The sequence below is a fragment of the Panthera onca genome, chromosome A3, assembly GCF_046562875.1.
Source record: "Panthera onca isolate mPanOnc1 chromosome A3, mPanOnc1 haplotype 2, whole genome shotgun sequence".
Taxonomy (NCBI): Eukaryota; Metazoa; Chordata; class Mammalia; order Carnivora; family Felidae; genus Panthera; species Panthera onca.
The window spans coordinates 78,986,582-79,009,441 of record NC_138341.1 but is presented as its reverse complement, the minus strand read 5'-3'; the positions used below and the strand labels follow the sequence as shown (position 1 = coordinate 79,009,441).

The window sequence follows — 22,860 nt, the reverse complement described above, 5'->3', positions numbered from 1 at the left end:
ACAAAATTTTGGCAGCTGCTTCACATACTAAATGACTGTTGTGACAACTAAGTGTCCGGGGGGAAATTCTGGAGGTGGGTTGAGACGTCCTCGTGTTTCCCTGCTTCCACAGTAGCCCACTCTGATTTTAGAGAGAAAGCCGTGCTCTGAAAATCTAAGGAGGTGACAGTTATCACAGCTTGTCACCATTTGGTAGGGCGTCTGTCTTTAGACTGACGAGCCTTACTAGCCAGCATTTCCCTGTTTCATGCTCAGTCTCCTCTCCCAGGCTTAGCTCATCGCCCCGCCGCCCCCATTCCCAAGAATAGTTTGAACCAAATCTTACCCACCATTCGGAAACTGTCTTGTGTGTTCCTCCCCATGAATTGTTTCCAGTGCCTAGTAGCGCCTGGGACAGTGCCTGGCACATGGGAGGTGCCCAGTCCGGGTCACCCACACTCCTCTTTCTTTTTAACTCCCTTTACCCACGTTCCTTGCCACCCTCTTACACACTCGGCTGTCGAGTTTCTGATTGTTCACAGGGCATGTGTTTGTGTGTGTACGTGTGTGCGCACACATTCTCCAACTGACCAGGCTTCAAGCTCCTGGGGACAAGTCTGTGACTCATCCTTTGCGTCTGTCCTCTGATGCAGCAGGTGCTCGGATCGTCTCATTGTTAGTCTCTCCCTTCCCCCACTTCCTCCCTAGAAGGTTAGAAACAGCCATGCTTTCCTCAAGCAAGACATCATAGTGGTAGCCCTGAAGAGTAGTTGGGACAGAGCCTTCGAGGAGGTGAAGAGTACCTGAGACTGAGGGAAGGAGGTGCTTAGCCTTGAGAGGACATGGAGCCACTTTTATGAGAGCAGTGAGTGGGGAATGCGTCCAGTGGTGGAACTAATTATTAACATAGAGAGAGAAATCAAACATGGTTTGCATCTGGTGTGTAAACATAAACACATCAACTGTTAAGACTCTAGAGCTGCGCTGTCCGGTATACAGTAGTATACAGGCACATGGTAGCTATTTAAATTTAAATTAATAAAACCTCAGCTCCTCAGTCACACTAGCTACAGTTCAATGCTTGTTAGACACATGTGGCTAGTGGCCCCTGGAATGGACAGCACAGATCTAGAGCCTTCCCTCATTGCAGAAAGTTCTGCTGGACAGCGCCATGTCAGGAGTGCTATTATGAACGCTTCAGAAACCAGAGTAAACCGTGTCTGCTAAAAGCAGACATGCAGAATATATCACAGTGCAGATGATGGGTATGGTAGGTGAGAAGGTCGAGGACTGTTCCTAGGATTCTAAGATCTAAGATTTCGGAGTTCTCGAAGTCTCCCGCGTTCTGTACAGCACACACAGTGCTGCACTGTGTAGTCAAAAAACGGTGGTTTCAGGCAGTGGGATTGAAAAGCTTTGGAAAAAGTGAATGCATGTGGATTATTTAGCAGCCAGTCTGTAGACACGTATGTGTATATTAATTCAACCACCGGAGAGGTCTTCAAAAAAGGTATGGCTTCTCAGAGTAGTTGTACCAGCAAGGGATTAGAAGATGTCATTATTTTTAAAAAGCTTCAGCAACATTCTGAAGGCTTCTTTTAAATCTGTCATCGTAATGAAAAGGTTGTCTCCTAACAGTACTGTCCTCAAAGACAAGTTTGGTTATGTGGAAACAGCATGTTGGGAGCGATTGGTAATAGCCGTGTGTATTTGTAGTAGCCGGAAGTCTGCACGTGACCCTCAGGTACCTATAGGAGATTCTCCCCCTTTGTGTGTGGGTGGAACCCATGAATACCATCCATAACTATGTTATACAGCAAAAGGGAGATTATCTGGGGACAGCTTACCTAATCATGTGAGCCCCTTAAAAGCAGTGTTTTCTCAGGCTGGTAGCAGAAGTCAGGGATTGACAGCAAGAGAACTCAAGGCACACGAGAAGGAATGCAGATGCCCGGAAGGAGCTGACAGAGGCCTCAGCCAACAGCCCAGGGAGTGGGTACTCCAGGTCTACAGCCACAGGAACTCAGTTAATCAACAACCTGAATGAGCCTGCAACTACAATCCCCTCCAGCAGAGAACCCGGCCCACCACCACCTTGATTCCAGCCTTGTGAGACCCACTGCCGAGAACGCCAATGAAGCCCACCCTGACTTCTGGCCTGCAGACTGTGAGATAATAAATAGGTATGGTCTTCAGCTTCTGATTTCGTGATTTGTTACACAGTAGAAAATGAATATAATATTGAAAAGAGGTGACAAGTCTTTATACGTGATTGCCTGGAGTTAAGTTGGATATTTCTCGATAACCACAGGGGTCCAGTCTTACACTAGCAAACTTTTACCTGGGCATCCTTTGGAGTTTCCCTCCCAGAGAATCTCAAGTAGTTCTGACTGGAAGTTTGTCGCCAAAAACATCTTAGCAGTGTATCTTAGCAGTGTTTTGTAAAGAAACTGCTAGAGTGGTATTGTGCTCGTACTAGAACGAGGATCCAGTGTATATAGAATCTTTTTCCTGGAAGAGGTGTTATTTTGTGCTGGTTTAGTCTGCTCTGATCCTGTCAGTATACTATTTAAGAATGATGGACAGTGGTATTTTAAATATTAGGAGAGAGAAAAAACTTCTGCCTTTATGTAAGAGATCAGATAATCTACTCCGTACTGAAGAACTTAATTTTTTTTAAACCCACTTGTTTATTGTCTGAGCACAGATCAAATTCTGTAGGTGTCAACCAAATTTTTATACTTTGCAAATATTGTCCAAAATACCTCTCTGCTTCCAAGCCATTAATTGCTGGTGAAGCTTGTTTTTATTTTGTACATTAATTTTTGTGCTTATTTTTACTATATTGCCATACCCTTAATAGAAGAAAAGCAGAGCTAAAGGGAAGAAAATGAGATGCTGAGACTGTCAGAAGGTGAGAAATTGGAGTCATAATCATCTTAAGTGTTCTAAGGGAACTCAAATAGCCCAGCTCTTTCTTTTATAGAAAAAGAAACTTTTCCAAGCTATGTAGCATTACTTACAGTGTGTGAAATTTAGTTTGATAGCTGTACAATTTTAATCTTGATATATGCCATGATAACTAGTATGCTTAGTTTACTTCTTTAATGCATGTAAACATAACAATGCTGAAAAGACTACTACCACAGTATTAAAAAAAAAAAAAGGATGTTATATATATCCCTGTCATCAGTACCTATATATAAACTCTTCTTGCCTAAAACACTCCACCTTTTTGGGCACTAACTAGATCATTTTCAAGGAAACAAAAAGGAAAGAGCTGGCACTCCCGTGCATGTGTGCGCGTGCGTGTTGAGAATTTAAAAAACATTGTTTAGGAAAATAAGCTGGGAATTGAATGGAAAGCACTCTGTGCAAAGTATCCTTCCCAGTGTTGTTCACATTGCAGTAAAAATGTTAATAGTGGTGCTAAACTTGTTCTCCAAATAAGCATTGTTTGTTGTGGGGAATTTTTAATGGTATCTTGGACATTAGGAAGGCTACTTTATATATCTCTTGCTCCTCGTTGTTTTCCAATTAGTAATTAGCAAATCCCCCTGGAGTAAAAGGTTTGGTATTTTAGTTTGATTAGCATTCCATTATTTGAAATGTTCAGTGTTTGCTGGAAATTGGGTGAAAATACCTTTTGAAGACACATTCTTTGAGCCTTAAAAATGGCTGATACCGACAGTACTGTAAGATGCACTGCCAGCAGATTTGATACTTTTCATTTCAGTACAGTGATGTTTTCTAAGAAAGATTTAGAAATCAGTTGATTAAACATAACAATTATGTTTCATTTATGGAATGAAAAACTAATGTGTTTCTGAGAACGCCGGTAAGGTTATGGCTGTTTCTGGAAGCACCTGTTAGAGAAGGTGCCTGAGGAATTGCTTTTCCAGGTTGTACCAGATTTTTGTTTTCTCCTTTAATGTACATATTTTCCTTAAAATGTTTTCATTAGGTGAATGGGTAATATCTGTAGTAATATTTTAGGTACCTGTTAGATTTTTCAAGGAAGATTATTTATTTTCAAATTTGCTGCTATAATTGAAAACCTAATAACTGGTCCTGTTGACTGTGCCTTTCATCACTGTTTCTCTGTGCCACGACCGTTCATGTGTATTTGAAATAAAGAAGTTTAAGAAGAAGCCATGTTGAATTCAAGAGTTCTTCTAATAAAAATAGATAAAACTTTTAATGAGTAGCAAATTTTATCATTAGTTTTAACATTGATTATTTACTTTTAGTTATGTGGGTTTTGGAGGTCTTCAAAGAAAGAAAAAGCCTTAGTGTTAAGAGATACAGGTGTTCAGTCACATGTACACTAAGAAGAGTAACCACCATAGGCCTCTTTGATCTACTATAATTGGGGTTTCTTTTGTAGAGAAAATGTTGTAAAGGATTTTAATTTGAGTTACATTACAGGCTGAGGAGGCTTTTGAAGGTTATAGTAGGATCGTGTGGTCTACAGCAATGTTTAAAATACAGCCCATTAGCAATGGGGCCAGACTAAGTACCTTGGAACAGTGGTGAGGAGCACATGACTATCCCCATGTCCTCCAAATGGTTATTCTTTCAAAAAACAGGTGAAACTTTAGTTTAAAAAATATTTATTATAGAAATGTACATTTAATTAGTTTTAAGGAATGTACTTGACAATAGTGTTAACATATATATTTCTTCAAACTTGCAAACTTTACACCCTGAAGGTATCTACAAAGATGGTTTATTTACAAGTTTCAGGAGAAATCTCACTTCCCCAAGACTGCCTGCTGCACAGGGAAGACAGGATAGTCTCACCGCCACTTTCATTTCACTCTGTACTTGTAGAAAGAACACAGTGTGTGCGTGAAGTTCCATCCTAGAGCTAGTGACAGGCCGTAGAGCAGAATGAGAGGTGCAAATGGATAAAGAAGAATTACCGTATTTTTCAAAAATGGCAATGCTGGAAAAGAAACAAATCCAGATTCAATTTTAAAAAAAAAGCAAATATGACTAATGAACATTCTGAAAGCTCTTATTACAACAGGTGGGGCCAAAAAGAAAGCCAAAAGATGTTTTGGATCCAGGAGATGCTGCTCTAAAGCCAGAACAGACTACTCTCACTGTGTTGCCCCCTCCTCACAGCTGTGAAGAAACCAGGACGAGGGATTATTTCAGCACAAAAGCCTAGTGAGAAGCAGATTCGGGACTTCAGACAGGTTACAAGTAAGGGACAAAACATCACAAATATTAATGAAGACGGTGGTGGATTTAAACAGGTGACTGCCTCAGAAACCTCTAAGATAACGGAGCTATTTGAGATCTCCCAGTATACAAAGCATCACACCTCCACCTTGAGAAGGGGAGAGCTCAGCCGGTAAGCATCCAAGGCTTCAGGAAAAAGCTAAAACTCTCAGATATAAAATCTGTCCCCAGATATCCATGTTTCCTTTTGCTCAGTAGTTACTTAGTGGGTCCCTACCACATGCATCCCAACCTGAACATCTCTCCTCTAGGAAGCCCCCAAAGTGAAACTGAGCCATACACAACTAAATTGGAGGGAGTTGCCAAGAGTGAGCAAATACCCATTTAGAGAAACCACATTGCAGTATGCTATTCACAATTTAAAACTTTCTCAAAATATGTGAAAATTCATTACAAATATGTCACAAACCTGTCCCTTGGATTAGAGAAAGGACTCCCCATGCCCAGAACAAGGTGTTACAATCTGAGGGGGTTATGTGGTCCCTGGCAAAGAGGCCTATGGGGGTGGGGTAGGAAGGGCCAGAGAAGCCAGTCGTACATGAGCACCAGGGGTATTTACAGTAAGGTCCTAATCACTCAGAGTGACGAGAAAGGAAGAACTGAGTAAATTTCTCATTCACACTAAGAAAAAGAAGCTTCTAGCAGGATCTAAGAGTAAATTTGAAAACACATCCTCCAATCAGTAGAGGTTGGGCCTGATCTGTGACCATCTGCAGAACCATAAAGTGATCGTAAAACCAAAGTGAGGCAAAGGTTTTTTAACACCTTGAAAGGCCTGTAAAGTTTTCTATACCTCACGGGCATCCCTGAGACCCAGCCCGTGCCTCACTCTAACCGGCAGCTGGGACCAAGAAACAGAAAGCCAGGGAGAAAAGGAAATGGGTCGTGTGTTTCTGCAAGTAACTTGGGAGATATTGAATATGGTTTAACGTGTGGTTCCTCAGAATTACAAAATCTGTTATCGAGCGGCTGTGCCACTTTGCAGCTGCAAGGCCATGGGGAAAGTTACTCAATTTCTGTGGCCTCATCTGAAAAATGGGGTTAAGTAAATCTGTGAAGATTAAATGAGGCAATGCATATAAAAGCAACTGTGTTACTATTGCAGCAACTTTCGCTTCTCCCAGTTATGTTTTCAGTCAACCAAAATGATTTGTGACTTACCACTGTATCCTAGGAAGGTTACATAGATATAATAGCCAACTGCCACCAACCATAAGGTATTTCCAACTAAATATCCGATAAAGGTGTCTGTCAGGATAACATCTGTGGAAGAGATGCATACATTGAATCTCTTCAGTACATACAGTGATGACCTTTCACGATCATTTGAGAAGCACCTGCTACTTACGGTTGATGAAGAAAAGCTGGATAAAGTGCAGAATGACTAGGAGAGGATAAAAAGCATTCAGATGCACGTCGAAGGCATAGCCCCACTCCACATCATAGTCTCTGCTCTGCCGTTTCACTAAATACTTGTTAGAGATAAACCTAAAGAGCAAAGTTAAAATTTCTTTCACGATACAATAAAGTTAATTCCATAAATATTTACTGACTACCTTCTGTGTACCAAGCATTATTCCAGATACTGGAGATAAAGTAATGAACAAAACACACAAATCTCTGCCTTTGATCTAGTTAGAGTCGTCAGATGGCATTATGCAGAAAAATTAAGCAATAAAGAAGGATGGAAAATAGTTGAAATGCGATATTGAATAGGATAGTCCTAAGAAGGTAATATCTGGGTCAAGACCAAGGGCAAGGAGGGAATTACCTGGGGTAGAGCATTCCAGGCAGAGGGGAGTCCGAACACAGAGGTGGTGGAGGACAGAGGAGGTGGCAGGGTACCTGGCCTGTGTGAGGCGTGGATGAGGAGACGAGTGTGCCTGGAACAAGCGAGAAGAGTAGTAGGAAATGAAGCAGGGAGCCAGGTGGTATGAAGCCTATGGCCACTTTAAGACCTTTGGCTTTTACTCTTGATGAAATAAGAAGTCACTGGAGTTCTCAGAAGAGTGTCTGACTCGCTGTTTGGACGGGGTTCCTCTGACTGCCGATCTGAGAATAGACTCCAGAGACAAGAGGGGAAACAGACCAGCTGGGAGGCTACTGCAAGTAAGAGATGAGCAGGGGTGATAGCAGAGGAGATGGTGACATGCAGGAAATGCTACACCGGAGGGCAGAGCCAGGAGGATGTGTTTACTGCATGTAGAGTAAGATAAAAAATGAACAGTCAAGGATGACTGATTTTTGCCTGAAACAAATGGAAGATTGAGTTGCCATTAACTACAGTGGGGTGACTGCAGAAAGAGTGGTCTGGGGCAGTGCAGGAGTTTGGATTTGGGCCTGTTATGCTGAAGATACCTATTAACATGAAGAAGTCTATGAAATCTAGAATTTAGAGGAGGTCGGAAATGGAGATACTCATCCATGTATAGATATTGAAAGGCATGGGCCTCAATGACACCCTCCCCAAAGAAAGAATGTAGACATAGAATAGGTGCAAGGCCTAACACCCAAAAGGTCACCCCTCTATTAAAAGGTCCAGAAATCCAGAGGAACCAGGAAGGAAAAAGTGGCCAGTGACAGATCTAGCCGTAAGAACAACTGTCACTGGTTCCACAGCATGGCCTATGAGTTTGGTTAAATGATGAGTGAATGAAAAGTAAAATGCCCAGGTAATAGAAAATTAGACTTTCGAAGGAAAATAACAAAGAGGATCATCTGTTTTATAAACACAACTGCAGAAACTCAGTGGACTTTTATGTGTGTGGTTTCATTTCAAGGGTAAAGAAAATGCTATGCCTACTGTGGAAATAAAAAGAAAAACTAAGAGGTATATAATACTAATAAAACAGTCCTGTACATGGTTATCTGAAAATATAAAATAATGCAACTTTGAACAAACTCTAACTTACCAACACGTCTTCCATTTTAGCTAAGAACATGGGCCGTTATAATAAACAGAATAAGGGACGCCTGGGTGGCTCAGTCTGTTAAGCACCTGACTTCGGCTCAGGTCATGATCTCACAGTTCATGAGTTAGAGCCCTGCGTTGGGCTCTGTGCTGACAGCTCGGAACCTGCTTTGGATTCTATGTCTCCCTCTCTCTCTGCTCCTCCCCTGCTCATGCTCTGTTTTTCTCTGTCTCTCAAAAATAAATAAAATTTAAAAAATTAAAAAAAAAACAAAACAGAATAACCATCCAGCTCACTACCCGAGAGCTCCCATGCATTCTGTGATCCTCCTGCTGCTCCTACCCCTCTGCTTATTTCTTACATGAGCGCCTTCCGGGCTTCTGTCCCCAGTCTTATCTCTAGAACACAGACATTCCTTCTGAGAGAGCTCAGACATCTGTGGTTTCCACCTCCCACCTCCGCATTAATGATGCCAGCCATGTCCTCATCTTGGCCCAGACTGTAGTAGGTTCGGAGTCCCCCACCCCAGTGTCTACTGTACCTTTATCTCCAGTAAAATCCTCAAGCCACCCGAACTCAACATGTCCAACATGGAATGCTTCATCCTCATCCGTCACTTCTGAGCCAAAAATCTTGCAGGCTCTCTTCCAGGAGGCCTCTGCCTCCTCCCTACTCTTCCCTCCTCTCACCATACCTGATTACCACAGGATGCTCTCTGATTCCTCTCTCTCTCCTTTCTTCCTGAGTTCCCTACACTATCTGGGCCTGCTCTACATTTGGCCCCCACAGTCAAATCCAGCCTTGCCTCTCTTCTTCAGCTCCTTCATAGCCACAGAAGAGGTTTTTCCTAAATCTTTACCCTAAAGCCTCCAAGTTCCCCACCTCTCTCCACTCCCCAACCAACACATACAAGCTATGAGATAAAGTCCAATTCTTTCTTCTGAACGGCACTGAAGGCCACATACCTTCCTGAACTGGTGAGTGTCACCCTGTGCTACCAGACCCAGCATGCTGTTCCTCATTTCTGGGCCTGTGCCTCTGGTACCAGGAATCAACGATCCCATCTCCCCCAAACACCTCCTCCTGCTGGTTCCTATGGCGCCTCTGGGAGTACAGCAACCACATGTCATCACTCATATTTCTAACACCATTCACAACACAGTGTAAGCTTTCAAAAATATAAAGAGTCCTTTTCTATGTAACCGAAACTGTAATATGGACTCATAGTAAAGGTGCTGAACTCCAGGATGACTTGGCTTCTGTGGCCCTCCAGAGTCCATGTTTGCTACAAACGATTCCTTTGAAAGCCTTATTTATTGGAATTGTTTCACATACCATGTTTTTCATGAGTATTTTCATAATGAATGTGTGACTTACATTAGTTAGTATTATTTTTAAGCCAGATTTTAGAATTCTAAATTGATGACATAGGGTCCTGACTACCAAGCACATACAAAACCTGTACTAGTCAGAAGTTACAAATGAAAACAACACATTCGTATCATCAGAGGTTACAGTCTTAGGATTTTGTTTAAAATCCTGTTTAAAATTGCTATGCTAGGTACTTTTCATACCACAATCTTTTCAAATAAAATTAGATAACTAACTCCATTTTACAAAAGAGGAGACTGGGACTAAATTAACATAAATGAGCTGGCATTTGAACCTAGGCCCATCTGTGACTAAAATTTCCATAGTGTTTTCTCTGATACACATGACCACAACCTCTACTCAACCGCTGGCCCTCTGTGAACTCACTCGACACATCCATTCCCCTTATCTGGCATGCCAACCACAGAGGAGCCTGTATCTCCAAATGCTGGAAACACCAAATGCTGGATTTCTACACTTACACCAGTACACTACTGCTGTTAAACCAAACCCAGAAGTCAGACTGCGCACCTGTTCAGTAAAACCTGTGTGTGTATGAGCAAGAAGGCACCAAAAGCTTAACAAATCCTTTTTCAAATGTATTTCATTTATGTCAGATATTCAGAGTAAGATTCCATGAAATAATCCTCTATAGCTTAAACATCTAGAAATGACCCACTGACAAATGTAGGAGGAAATCGTGCCATCATCCACACAACCTAAGCAGAACTGGCTAACTGCATATTTTTGCAAAACCAGGGACTTTGTTAATATGAGACAATCATGATTTCAGTTCACTTATTTGCTGCACTTTGACAATACAGACCATCCCTTAGAGTATTTTCTGATACAAACGTTGACATAGGAGGGCAAGTTATAATCATCCTGACAGTCAAAACAGATGCTTTCAAGAGACAAGGTCCAGATAGTGATGGAGGAAGACCCTGAACTCCCTCCCCTCCACAGATACACCAAATCTATACCAACATATGGACTAATTCCTTTGGGAAAAAAAAAACTGAGGGCTGACAACAGTTTCTGCACAACAAAGGAGAGAAGGACCAGACAGAGACACAGTGACAGGCACCCACCCCTGATGCTGCCAGCTACAGTGTGGAGGGACAGAGCCACAGAACCAGGAACAGATTCCACAGCTGCGGGGCATAGAAAAAAAGCCTCAGTTTAAAAGGGCCACCTGAATTTAAAGGAACCGGCCCTTGAGCATCTGCCAAACAGCTGGAATCTCAGGAATCGGTCTCCAGTGGTCTGAGAGCTGGCAAGTGCCACCGTTGATGTCTCCTTCCTCCCCCAAAGCCAACACTGACAGCACAGATAGCTGGCCGGCCACTTCAGGGAACCCTGGGACCCTAGCCCACACCAGCCCAAGCCCCACTGAGGCACACACAAAAAAGCAGTGGTTTAAAAGACAACCAGAATATTAAAAAAACCTAACCCTCTGCCTAATGGCCAAGGCCTGTGGGAACACATTCTGTGGCCAAACGGGCTGGTGAGTGCCACCATTTATGTCCCCCCACCTCACCTGATCACTCTGACTGGAACAGGGTATGATGTCCTAACTGGCCAGCATTTCAGTAAACCCCACACACCTAGCCCACACTCACTGCAGCTCCAATTCTACCAGGGCTCCCGCTGTGCACAGCGCCCCGGGATTCCCCCCTGCCAGCCTGAGCCCATTTCGACTCCACTGTCCCACCAGGGCACCCCGGGCCCACGCCCACTTCAGCTTCGGATTTCCCACTGGGGTGCGCCCTGTGTACAACACCCAGAGCCCCTACCCAGCCCAGGCCCACTACAGCTCCGGCCAGCCAAAGTCAGCAGGCATACACAGTGTATGTGGGACATTCCTACATGAATCCAATCCTTCAAGACTAGAAGTAGCTGTTCTGCCTAATTCACAGACACAAATACCGAAACTAAAACAAAATAAGGAGGCAGAGGAATATACTCCAAGTGAAAGAACAAGATTAACAATCTACCTGATAAATAGTTCAAAGTAATGGTCAAAAACATACTCACCAGACTTGAAACGAGAGAGGTTTGATGAACCTAGTGAGAACTTCAACAGAGAGAAAATATAAAAGAGAACCAATCAGAGTTGAAGAATGTAGTAACTGAAATGAAAACTACACTAGAGAGAAACAGCAGATTAAAGGACGCAGAAGAATGGAAGAGTGATCTGGAAGGCAGGAAATGGAAAGCAACCAAGGTGAACAACAAAAAGAAAAATTAAAAACAAAAATAAGGATAGATTAAGGGATCTTTGGGACAATATCAAGCATATTAACATCTGCATTATAGGAATCCCAGAAAGAAAAGAGAAAGGGCAGCAAATGTACCTGAAAAAATAATGGCTGAAAACTTCCCTAACCAGGGGAAGGAAACTGACATCCAGGTCCAGGAGCAGAGAGAGCCCTAAACAAGATCAACCCAAGAAGGCTCATACCATTGCAACTAATAATTAATATGTCAAAGATTAAAGATAAAGACAATCTTAATGTAGCTAGGGTAAAACAACTATTTATGTACAAAAGAAGCACAATAAGGCTATCAGCTGATTTTTCAGCAGAAACTTGCAGGCTAGAAGGGAATGGCAGGCTATATTCACAGTGCTGAAAGAAAAAAAACTACGACCAAAATACTCAACCCAGCAAGGTAAACATTCAGAATTGGAGGAGACATAAAGAGTTTTCCAGACAAACAAAACCTAAAGGAGTTCACCACCATAAAACTGGCCTTGAAATGTTAGAGGAAGCTCTTTAAGCAAGGGGGAAAAGGCCATAAACAGAAAAATGTGAAAGACAAAATTTCACAAGTAAAAGCAAATGTACAATAAAGGTAGTAGATTAATCACTTTATAAAGCCAGTATGAAGCTTAAAAGACAAGTAGTAAAACCAATCACATCTAAAAATTAGTTAAAAGACTTAACAAAAACAAAAGGTGTAAAATATGACATAAAATATGTAGGGGACATAAAAATATAGTGCTTTTAGAATGTGTTCCAACTTAAGTGACTATCAACTTTAAGAGAGACTGCAATATACACAGAATGTTAACATATGTACTTTATGGTAACCACAAACCAAAACCTTTAACAGATATACAAAAAATAGAGAAAAGAATCCAGCATAACGCTAAAGAATGTGATCAACTATAAGGAAGACAGCAAGAAAAGAAAGAACTACAAAACCACCCAGAAAACTAACAAGATTGGAATAAGTCCATACCTATCAATAACTATTTTCAATGTAAATGGTATAAATGCTCCAATCAAAACTCACAGGGTGTACTGGAAGTCCTAGCCACAGCAAATAATAAAAAGAAATAAAAGGCATCCAAATTGGTAAGGAAGAAGTAAAACTTTGTCTGTTTGCAGATGGCTTGATATTATATATAGAAAACCTGAAAGACTCCACCAAAAAACTTCTAGAACTGATAAGTGAATTCAGTAAAGTTGCAGGATACAAAATCAGTGAATTCAGTAAAGTTGCAGGATACAAAATCTGTACAGAAAACTGTTGCATTTCTATACACCAATGATGAAGCAGCAGAAAGAAAAATTAGGAAAACCCATCTGCAGTTGCACCCAAAATAGTAAGATACCTAGGAATCAACCTAACCAAAGAAGTGGAAAATCTGTACTCTGAAGACTATAAACATTGATAAAAGAAGATGGAAAAGATTGATAAAAGAAATGGAAAGACATTCCATTCTCATGGATTGGAAGAACAAGTGCTGTTAAGATATTCATGCCACTCAAAGCAATCAACACATTTAATGCAATCCCTGTCAAAACACCAACATTCTTCACAGAACTAGAACAAATAATCCTAAAATGTGTATGGAGCCACAAGAGACCCTGAATAGCCAAAGCAATCTTGAAAAAGAAAAACAAAACTGGAGGTATCACAACTCTAGATTTCAAGTTATATTACAAAGCTGTAGTGATCAAAACAGTGGTACTGGCACAAAAATAGACACATAGATCAATGGACCAGAATAGAAAACCCAGCAATGAATCCACAACTGTACGGTCAGTCTTCAACAAAGCAGGAAGGAATATCCAGTGGCAAAAAGACGGTCTCTTCAACAAATGGTATTGGGAAAACTGGACCGCTACATGTAAAAGAATGAAACTAGACCACTTTCTTAACACTCTACATGAAAATAAATTCAAAATGGATTAAAGACCTAAATGTGAGACCTGAGGTTTCACTAGAAACCTAAAACTCCTAGAAGAGAACACAGGCAGTAACAGCAGTAACTTCTTTGACATTGGCCGTAGCAACTTCTTTCTAGATATGTCTCCTGAGGCAAGGGAAACAGAAGCAAAAATAAACTATTGAGACTTTATCAAAATGAAAAGCTTCTGCAGAGTGAAAGAATCAACAAAACTAAAAGGCAACCTACTGAATGGGAAATATTTGCAAATGACCTATATGATAAAGGATTAGTACCCAAAATATATAAAGAACTTACACAACACCCAAAAAACAGTCCAATTAAAAAATAGGCAGAAGACATGAACAGGCATTTTTCCAAAGACAAAGAGATGGCCAATAGACACATGAAGAGATGCTCAACACCACTAATCGTTAGGGAACTGCAAATCAAAAGTACAATGAGATATCACCTCACACCTGTCAGAATGGCTAAAATCAACGACCTAAGAAACAACAGATGTAGGCAAGGATACGGAGAAAGGAACCCTTGTGCACTGTTGGTGGGAAACCAATCTGGTGTAGCCACTCTGGATAACAGTATGGAGATTCCTTCAAAAGTTAAAAATAGAACTTCCCAAGGGAAGCCTGGTTGGCTTAGTCAGCTAAGCATCCAACTTGATTTTCGCTCAGATCATGATCTCAGGGTTCGTGGGTTTGAGCCCTGCATCGAGCTCTGCACTTAGCATGGAGCCTGCTTGGAATTCTCTTTCTGCCCCTCCCCTGCTCCCTTTCTCTCTCTCTCTCTCTCAAAAATAAATAAAAACTTAAAAAAAAATAGAACTACCCTATGATCCAGCAATCAACTACTGGGTATTTACCCAAAGAATACAAGAATGTTAATTCAAAGGGATATATGCGCACCCCTATGTTTATAGCAGCATTATTTCCAATAGCCAAGATACAGAAACAGCCCAAGTATCCATAGGTTAATGAATGGGTAAAGAAGATGTGGTGTGCGTGTGTGTGTGTGCATGCATGGGTGTACACACACACAAACACACACACAGGAATATTATTCAGCCATAAAAAAGGATGAAATGTCATTTGCAACCATATGGATGGAGCTAGAGAGTATAATGCTAAGCAAAACAGGTCAGAGAAAGACAACATATAATTTCACTCATACATGGAATTTATGAAACAAAACAAAGGAAAAAAGAGTGAGAGACAAATTAAGAAACAGACTCTTAATTATAGAGAACAAACTGATGATTACCAGAGGGGAGATGGGTGGGGGAATGGGTTAAATGGGTGATGGGGATTAAGGCGTGCACTTGTGATGAGCACAGGGTAATGTATGGAAGTGTTGAATTACTATATTGTACACCTGAAACCAATGTAACATTGTATGTTAACTATCAGAAATTAAAATAAAAACTTAAAAAAAAAGACATAAGGTGACTGAATGGGTAAGAAAACAAGACCCAGCTGAATGTTGCCAACAAGGCTCATTTCAGACCTAAAGACACATACAGACTAAAAGTGAAGGGATAGAAAAAGATACTCCATGCAAATGGAAGCTGAAAAAAAAAAAAGCCTGGGTAGCAATATTTCTATCGCACAAAATACGCTTTAAAAAAAGACTGTCAGGGCGCCTGGGTGGTTCAGTCGGTTAAGAGTCCGACTTCGGCTCAGGTCATGATCTCACAGTTCATGGGTTCGAGCCCTGCTTCAGGCTCTGTGCTGACAGCTCAGAGCCTGGACTCTGCTTCGGATTCTGTGTCTCCCTCTCACTCTGCTCCTCCCCCACTCACGCTCTGTCTCTCTCTCTCAAAAGTAAACAAACATTTAAAAAAATTAAAAAAAAAAAGACTAAGAGACCAAAAAAGGTACTACACAATGATAAATGGCTCCATCCAACAAGATATAACAACTGTAAATATTTATGCATGTACGAACACCCAAATACACAAAGCAAATACTAACAGATATAAAGAAACTGACAGTTATATAAAATAGGGAACTTTAATACCCCCCTTACATCAATGCATAGATCACCCAGACAGAAAATCAATAAGGAAGGAGTGGCTGTCAACAACATATTAGACCAGATGGACTTAACACATATACACAGAATAGGGTGCTTGGGTGGTTCAGTCAGTTGAGCATCCAACTCTTGGTTTCAGCTCAGGTCATGATCCCAGGGCTATGGGATCAAGCCCTGCATTGGGCTCCCTGCTGAGCAGTGGAGCCTGCTTGAGATATTCATTCTCTCATTCTCTCTCTCTCTCTCTCTCTCTCTCTCCCTCCCTCCCTCCCCATCTCTCCCTCTCATCCTCCACTCATGCTCTAAAATAAAATTTTAAAAAGTTAAAAAAACAAACACATATATACAGAATACTCCATCCAAAAACAGTAGAACACACAATCTTTTCAAGTGCATATGAAACATTCTCCAAGACATATCACATTTTAGGCCATAAAACAAACCTCAATAAATTTAAGAAGCCTGAAATCATATCAAGATCTTTTCTAATCACATAGCATGAAACTAGAAATCAGTTATAAGAAAAAAATGGAAAAAACACAAACATGTGAAGCCTAAATGACATGCTGTTGAAACAATGGGCCAACAACAAAAAACAAAGAGGAAATAAAAAAATACCTTGAGATGAATGAAAGTGGAAACACAACATCCCAAGAATCTTTGGGGCACAGCAAGAGCAGTTCTAAGAGTGAAGTTCTAGCAAGAATACCTCAGGAAAAAACAAAAATTTCAAACAATCTAACTTTACATCTAAAGAAATGAGAAAAGAAGAACAAACAAAGCCTGAAGATAATGGAAGGAAGTAATAAAAATCAGAGTAGAAATACACTTGATCTTAGCCAAAAGGCCGAGAAGCGATAAAATCAGAGTAGAAATAAATGAAATAGGAACTAAAACACAATAGAAAAGATCAATGAAACCAAGAGCTGGTTCTTTGAAAAGATAAACAAAATTCATAAACCTTCAGCCAGAGTCATCAAGAAAATGAAACAAAATTCAAATAAGTAAAATCAGAAATGCAGAGAGGTAACAACTCACACTACAGAAATACAAAGGTTTATAAGAGACTACTATGAAAAATTATATGCCAACAAATTAGACAAGTAAGAAGAAATAGATAAATTCTTAAAAAAATACAATCATCCAAACTGAATCAGGAAGAAATAGAAAATGTGAATAGATGTATTATTATAAGTAATGAAACTGAATCAGTAATCAAAATCTTCCCCAAAAACAAAAGTCTAGGACCAGATGGTTTCACAGGTGAATTCTACCAAACACTTAAAGAAGAGTTAATACCTATTCTTCTCAAACTATTGCAAAAAACAGAAGAGGAAGGAAAATTTTCAAATCAGTTCTATCAGGCCAGCATTACCCAGGTACCAAAGCCAGACAAAGACATTACAAAAAAGGGAAACTGTAAACCAATATCCATGATGAACATAGATCCAAAAATACTCAACAAAATATTGGCAAACCAAATTCATCAATACATTATAAGGATATTTCACTTCAACAAATGGGATTTATTCCAGGGATGCAAGGATGGTTCAATATCTGCAAATCAATGTGATACACATTAACAAAATGGAGGATAAAAATCATATAATCATCTCAATAGATACAGAAAAAACATCTAACAAAATTCAACATTCATTCATGATAAAAATTCTCAACAAAATGGGTTTAGAGGGAATGTACCTAACCTAATGAAGGCCATATATGATAAACCCACAGCTAATATCATGCTCAATGGTGAAAGGCTGAAAGCTTTTCCTCTAAGATCAGGAACAAAACAAGAATGTCCACTCTCGTCACTTTTATTCAACATAGTACTGGAAGTCGTAGCCATAGCAATCAAGGAATCAGACAAGAAAAAGGAATAATAGGCATCCAAATTGGTAAGGAAAAGTAAAACTGTCACTCTTTGTTGATGACATGACCCTATATAGAGAAAACCTGAAAGACTCCACCAAAAAACTATTAGAACTAATCAATAAATTCAGTGAAGTTGCAGGACACGAAATTAATATGTAGAAATCTGTATTTCAATAATGAAGTAGCAGAAAGAGAAACTAAGAAAACAATCCCATTTATGACTGTATCAAAAAATTCCTAAGAATCAATTTAACCAAGGAGATAAAAGACATCTACTCTAAAAACTGTATGACACTGATGAAAGAAACTGAAGAGGACACAACAAATGCAAAGATATTCCATTTTCATGGACTGGAAGAACCAATATTGATAAAATGACCATACTATCCAAAGCAATCTACAGATTCAATACAATCTCTATCAAAATGCCAGCAATATTTTTCAGAGAACTAGAACAAAGAATTCTAAAATTTGTGTAGAACCACAAGAGACCCCAAATAGCCGAAGCAACCTTGAGAAAGAAAAACAAAGCTGGAGATACTACAATCCAGGTATCAATATATACTACAAAGCTATAGTAATCAAAATAGTATGGTACTGGCACAAAAAAGGACAGACCAATGGAAGTGGATATAGAGCCAAGAAATAAACTCACACTTATGTGGCCAATTAACCTATAACAAAGGAGGCAAGGATATACAATGAGGAAGACAGTCTCTTCAATAAATGGTGTTGGAAAAAGTGGACAGTTACATGCAAAGGAATGAAACTGGACCACTTTCTTACACCATACACAAAAATAAATTCAAAATGGATTAAAGACCTAGTCATGAGACATGAAACCATAAAGCTCCTAAAAGAAAACATAAGCATTAATCTCTTGGACATTGGTCTCAGCAACATTTTTATGGATCTATCTCCTCAGACAAGGGAAACAAAAGCAAAAATAAACCATTGGGACTACACCAAAATTAAAAGCTTTTGCATATCAAAGGAAACCATGAACAAAATAAAAGGCAATCAAGTAAATAGGAGAAGATATTTGCAAATGATATATCTGATAAGGGGTTAGTATCCAAAATATATAAAGAACTTATACAACTCAACACCAAAAAATCCAATTAAAAAGTGGGCGGAGGACCTGATCATTTTTCCAAAGAAGAAATACAAATGGCCAATAAAATATGAAAAGTTGCTCAATATCACTCATCATCAGGGAAATGCAAATCAAAACCACAATGAGATATCACCTTACACCTGTCAGAATGGCTAGTATCAAAAATACAAGAAATAACCGGCGTTGGCAAGGATGTGCAGAAAAGGGAACCCTTATGTACTGCCAGTAGGAATGTAATCTGGAGCTACCACTGTGGAAAACAGTATGGAGGTTTATCAAAAAATTACAAACAGAAATACCATATGATCCAGCAATACCAATACTGGGTATTTAGCCAAAGAAAATTAAAACACTAATTTGAAAAGTTATATGCACACAAATATCTATTGCAGCATTATTTACAACAGTCAAGATACGGCAGCAACCTAAGGGTCCATCAATAGTTGAATGGATAAAGAAGATATGTGGTGTATAAATATATACATACACACAGACACACAAACACGCACACATTCTGAAATATTACTCGGTCATAAAAAAAGAATGAGATCTTGCCATTAGTGACAACACAGATGGACCTAGAGGAATGCGAAATAAGTCAGAAAAGACAAATACGGTATGATTTCACGAACATGTGAAAACTAAAAAACAAAATGAACAAAAAGCAGAAACAGATTCACAAATACAGAGAACTAGTAGAGGAGATGGAGTTGAGGGGATGGGTGGTATAAGTGGAGGGGATTAAGAGGTACAAACTTCCAGTTATAAAATAAATCAGACACGAAGATAAAAAATACAGCATAAGGAATGCCATCAATAATATTGTAACAACACTGCATGGTGACAGACACTAACTACACTTAGCATTTCACAATGTACGTAATTATCAAATCACTGTGTTGTACACCTGAAATTACTGTAACACCGTATGTCAACTATCCATCAATAGTAAAAAAATGTTTAATTCATGCTTTCAATTCATCTATCTCATTTCAATTTACATCAGCTACTTTATCTCTAAAGGAAGCAAATGTAGTAGGCTCTACAGCAGTACTTGAAAAACTAATATTATGGTACTTACCACATTAAAGTTGATATGAGAAGACCAACGCCTACACAATCTATGAATACAACCCAAAGGAGAAGCTTTATTGTCTCAAAAAATCCCATGTCCAGAACAAAGCCAAATCCTATGGTGGACACTGAAACAAAGATTTACATAATAAATTCAGGTACTCTGCTAAGTTCTGGGGGATGTGGGGCACAATCCCTGCCCTCCAGATGCCCACACGTGTGGTGGAGGAGACAGTCATGTAAACAAAACCCCAAAGACGTGTTATATGTGTATATAACTAACAGAGAAATGCAGACTACCCTGGAACACAGAATGGCTACTGAGGTATCTGAAGTTTACTGTGGAGTCTATGGTTCACCAGAGTGGTCCCAACATTTAAAACACCACTAGTTCTGGAAAGGCACTCACATATTTAAGTCCAGGTAAAGGTGAAAAAGATCTTACATGTTTATATCTAACACCCTAAAGATGGTTAGGACTCTCACACTACCTTATCGGAGAATTTAAAAGTAGTTTCTCAAGTTCACATCCGTATTTTTAGAGCTCTCACTCTGGATTTTGTCTGTGGAATGCAATTTCCAGTCTTGATATTCCTTTTCACAGAAAGTTTGCATTTGGTATCAATTTTTTACCATAGTAGTGGTAAATAAAGACACGGAGTGACTCTGTCCTCTTCCCTTCAAAGTTCAAGGGAACAATTTACTCTGGCATCTGCTTGGGACCGTTAGAACCAGAAAGAATATAACATTCTTTCTTGTGAGATTTTTGAGGCTTCAGAAAGGAAGAAATAGATTCAAATATCCCAAATTCTGACCCACAATATGTTTATAACAAAAGATCCTGCAAATGACAAATTCAATCTAAAACACTCAATTTGTCCTTCAACCCTCTTATAGAGAAACTAACACTTACCACAGAGCCAGATACTTAACAGGACCAAGAAAGCCGGGTCATCTCTGGCCCACTGATCCTTTGTCTGCTTTCGATAATGAAAATTTCTATAAACTCTCTGTGGGGAAGTAAACAGGTAGAGCATCTGCCATGCAGCAAACTCAAAGTCCATCTGCCGAAAACGAAAAAGTCTTCTCAGGTATTTGTAGCGTTTTGCTCCAGCTGTGTGTCTTGCTGCATCCCTGGTATTCAACACTCCATTCCCCTGCACTGGGGAATTCACTGAAGTACTTGGTAACATCTTCCTAGATGGAAGAAAAAAATCTTTTACGTGTAATTTTAAGAACCTATCGGCTACCAACACCCCTCTTGTGAGATATTTAGGAGGGATGGTATCTTACATTTCCATCCCAATCCTTGATAACAGGGGTCAAAAGCTAATGGAGATGGTTCTGAGGTTTGTATGGGGGCTCAAGAACTCATCACTGCTCTTCAGGCAAGGGCAGCAGCACACCCTTCTGAACCGTCATAGCACTTATAACAGGGTCAGTATGTTTCCCACACTTCACCTCTCTCAATAATCAGGCAGCCCTCCCAGGTAACTACTGTTAATGAGGAGAGAGGGAGGGAGGAGGCAGGAAGAAGAGAGGTAAGGAGACAGAGGGCACCGGCAGAAGGGGAGAGAAAAAAGGCACTAGGAGGTAAAATGACCCCCTCATGAGCACAGATATAGCTATGGGTGCAAAATCCTGTGCCTTTAAAAAAAAAAAAAAATATATATATATATATATATATGTATCTATATCTATATCTATATATATATATATATAGATATATAGATATCTATATATATAGTGTATATATATATCTATATATATCTATATATGTGTGTATGTGTGTGTATATATATATCTATATATAGTGTGTGTGTGTATATATACATATGTATACATATATATGTATATACATACATATATGTATGTATATATATATACACACACACTATATATAGATATATATACATATATAGAGACACACTATATATAGATATATATGTATGTATATATATACATATATATAGGCATATATATGTATATATATATATACACACACTATATATAGATATAGATATATAGATATAGATATAGATATAGATATAGAGAATTCCCACCAGGCTCCGTGCTGTAAGCAGGAGCTCGAACCCATGAACCCTGAGATCACGACCCAAGCGGTAATCAAGAGTGGCCCGCCTTAACCAACTGAGCCACCCAGGCGCCCCCAAAATCCTGTGCTCTTAACCATCAAGTCTTTAAGGGAAGAGGTTTGTTGTTGTTGTTGTTTTTTTAACAGCCAATTAGAAACGTTATCGACAAGGTAAAAATAAATGGCCTATTCACACAGGTCCATCAGTGCAAGACCATCAAGCAATTCTCACTAGAATGTGACATAAAAACAAAACTCAAGTCCACAGTGTTTTACTCCCTGAAATAGTTCAGCAGAGGGAATGGCAGCGGTTGGAATCAGTCCAGAAGCCCAGTGAGCGCAGGTCACCGTCCAGCCCCCACGTCCCGGCAGCCCAGTTCCCCGCTCCACTCCCCAGCCCCCCAGACGCCAGCAGCGCCTCGCGGGGCCCAGGTGCTCACGTCAGCCTGGGGCTGCGGGCAGGGTTGCCATATTTAACAAATAAAAACACAGGACGCCCAGTTACATTTGGATCTCAGATACAGGTATAGTTTTTAGCATAAGCATGTCCGAAACATTGTGTCGGACATACACTAAAACGTCGTCCGTGGTTTATGTGAAATTCAAGTGTAATTGGGCGTCCTTAATTGTTTCTGACAACTCTACCGCAGGCCGAGCAGCCGGACCCGGGTATGGCCACTCCAGAGCCGAGGGACATCGGGCCGTGAGGTGCCGGAGGAAAAGACACCTAGCGAGCCCGAGCCGCGCCCCGGCAGAGCGGTCTTCAAGCCTCACCTGGAGCCCCGCTGCGGCCTCCAAGGGGTCCAAGCTAGCCCTCCACCTCCGCCCCGCAGCCCAACCCCGCAGCCCAGCCCAGCACCCGCCGGTGAGACTTCCCTTCCCGCAACGTAGCCGGCGCTGGGGGCCCGACGCGTCACTTGCGCCCACTTCCGCCGCGCCCGCGGCCTCTCGCGCC

The 22,860-nt window shown here is 40.3% G+C and overlaps 1 protein-coding gene across 2 annotated transcripts; it reads right to left on the bottom strand.

Annotated features, from left to right (window-relative positions):
• Positions 1-4,575: 4,575 nt before the first annotated feature.
• Positions 4,576-22,805, bottom strand: UNC50 (unc-50 inner nuclear membrane RNA binding protein). Of its 2 annotated transcripts, none has more exons than XM_060608261.3 (6): positions 22,680-22,805; positions 20,724-21,007; positions 19,818-19,938; positions 6,578-6,717; positions 6,391-6,492; positions 4,576-4,927 (listed from the first exon to the last, which is right to left on the bottom strand). In XM_060608261.3, exons 2-6 carry the CDS (start codon positions 21,001-21,003, stop codon positions 4,791-4,793), a joined length of 780 nt encoding a protein of 259 aa, XP_060464244.1. In that variant the 5' UTR covers positions 21,004-21,007; positions 22,680-22,805; the 3' UTR covers positions 4,576-4,790. The 2 variants fall into 2 exon arrangements, with proteins under 2 accessions (XP_060464244.1, XP_060464252.1); XM_060608269.3 differs by having other exon boundaries at positions 20,724-21,003; positions 22,680-22,795.
• Between the last annotated feature and the right edge of the window lie 55 nt (positions 22,806-22,860).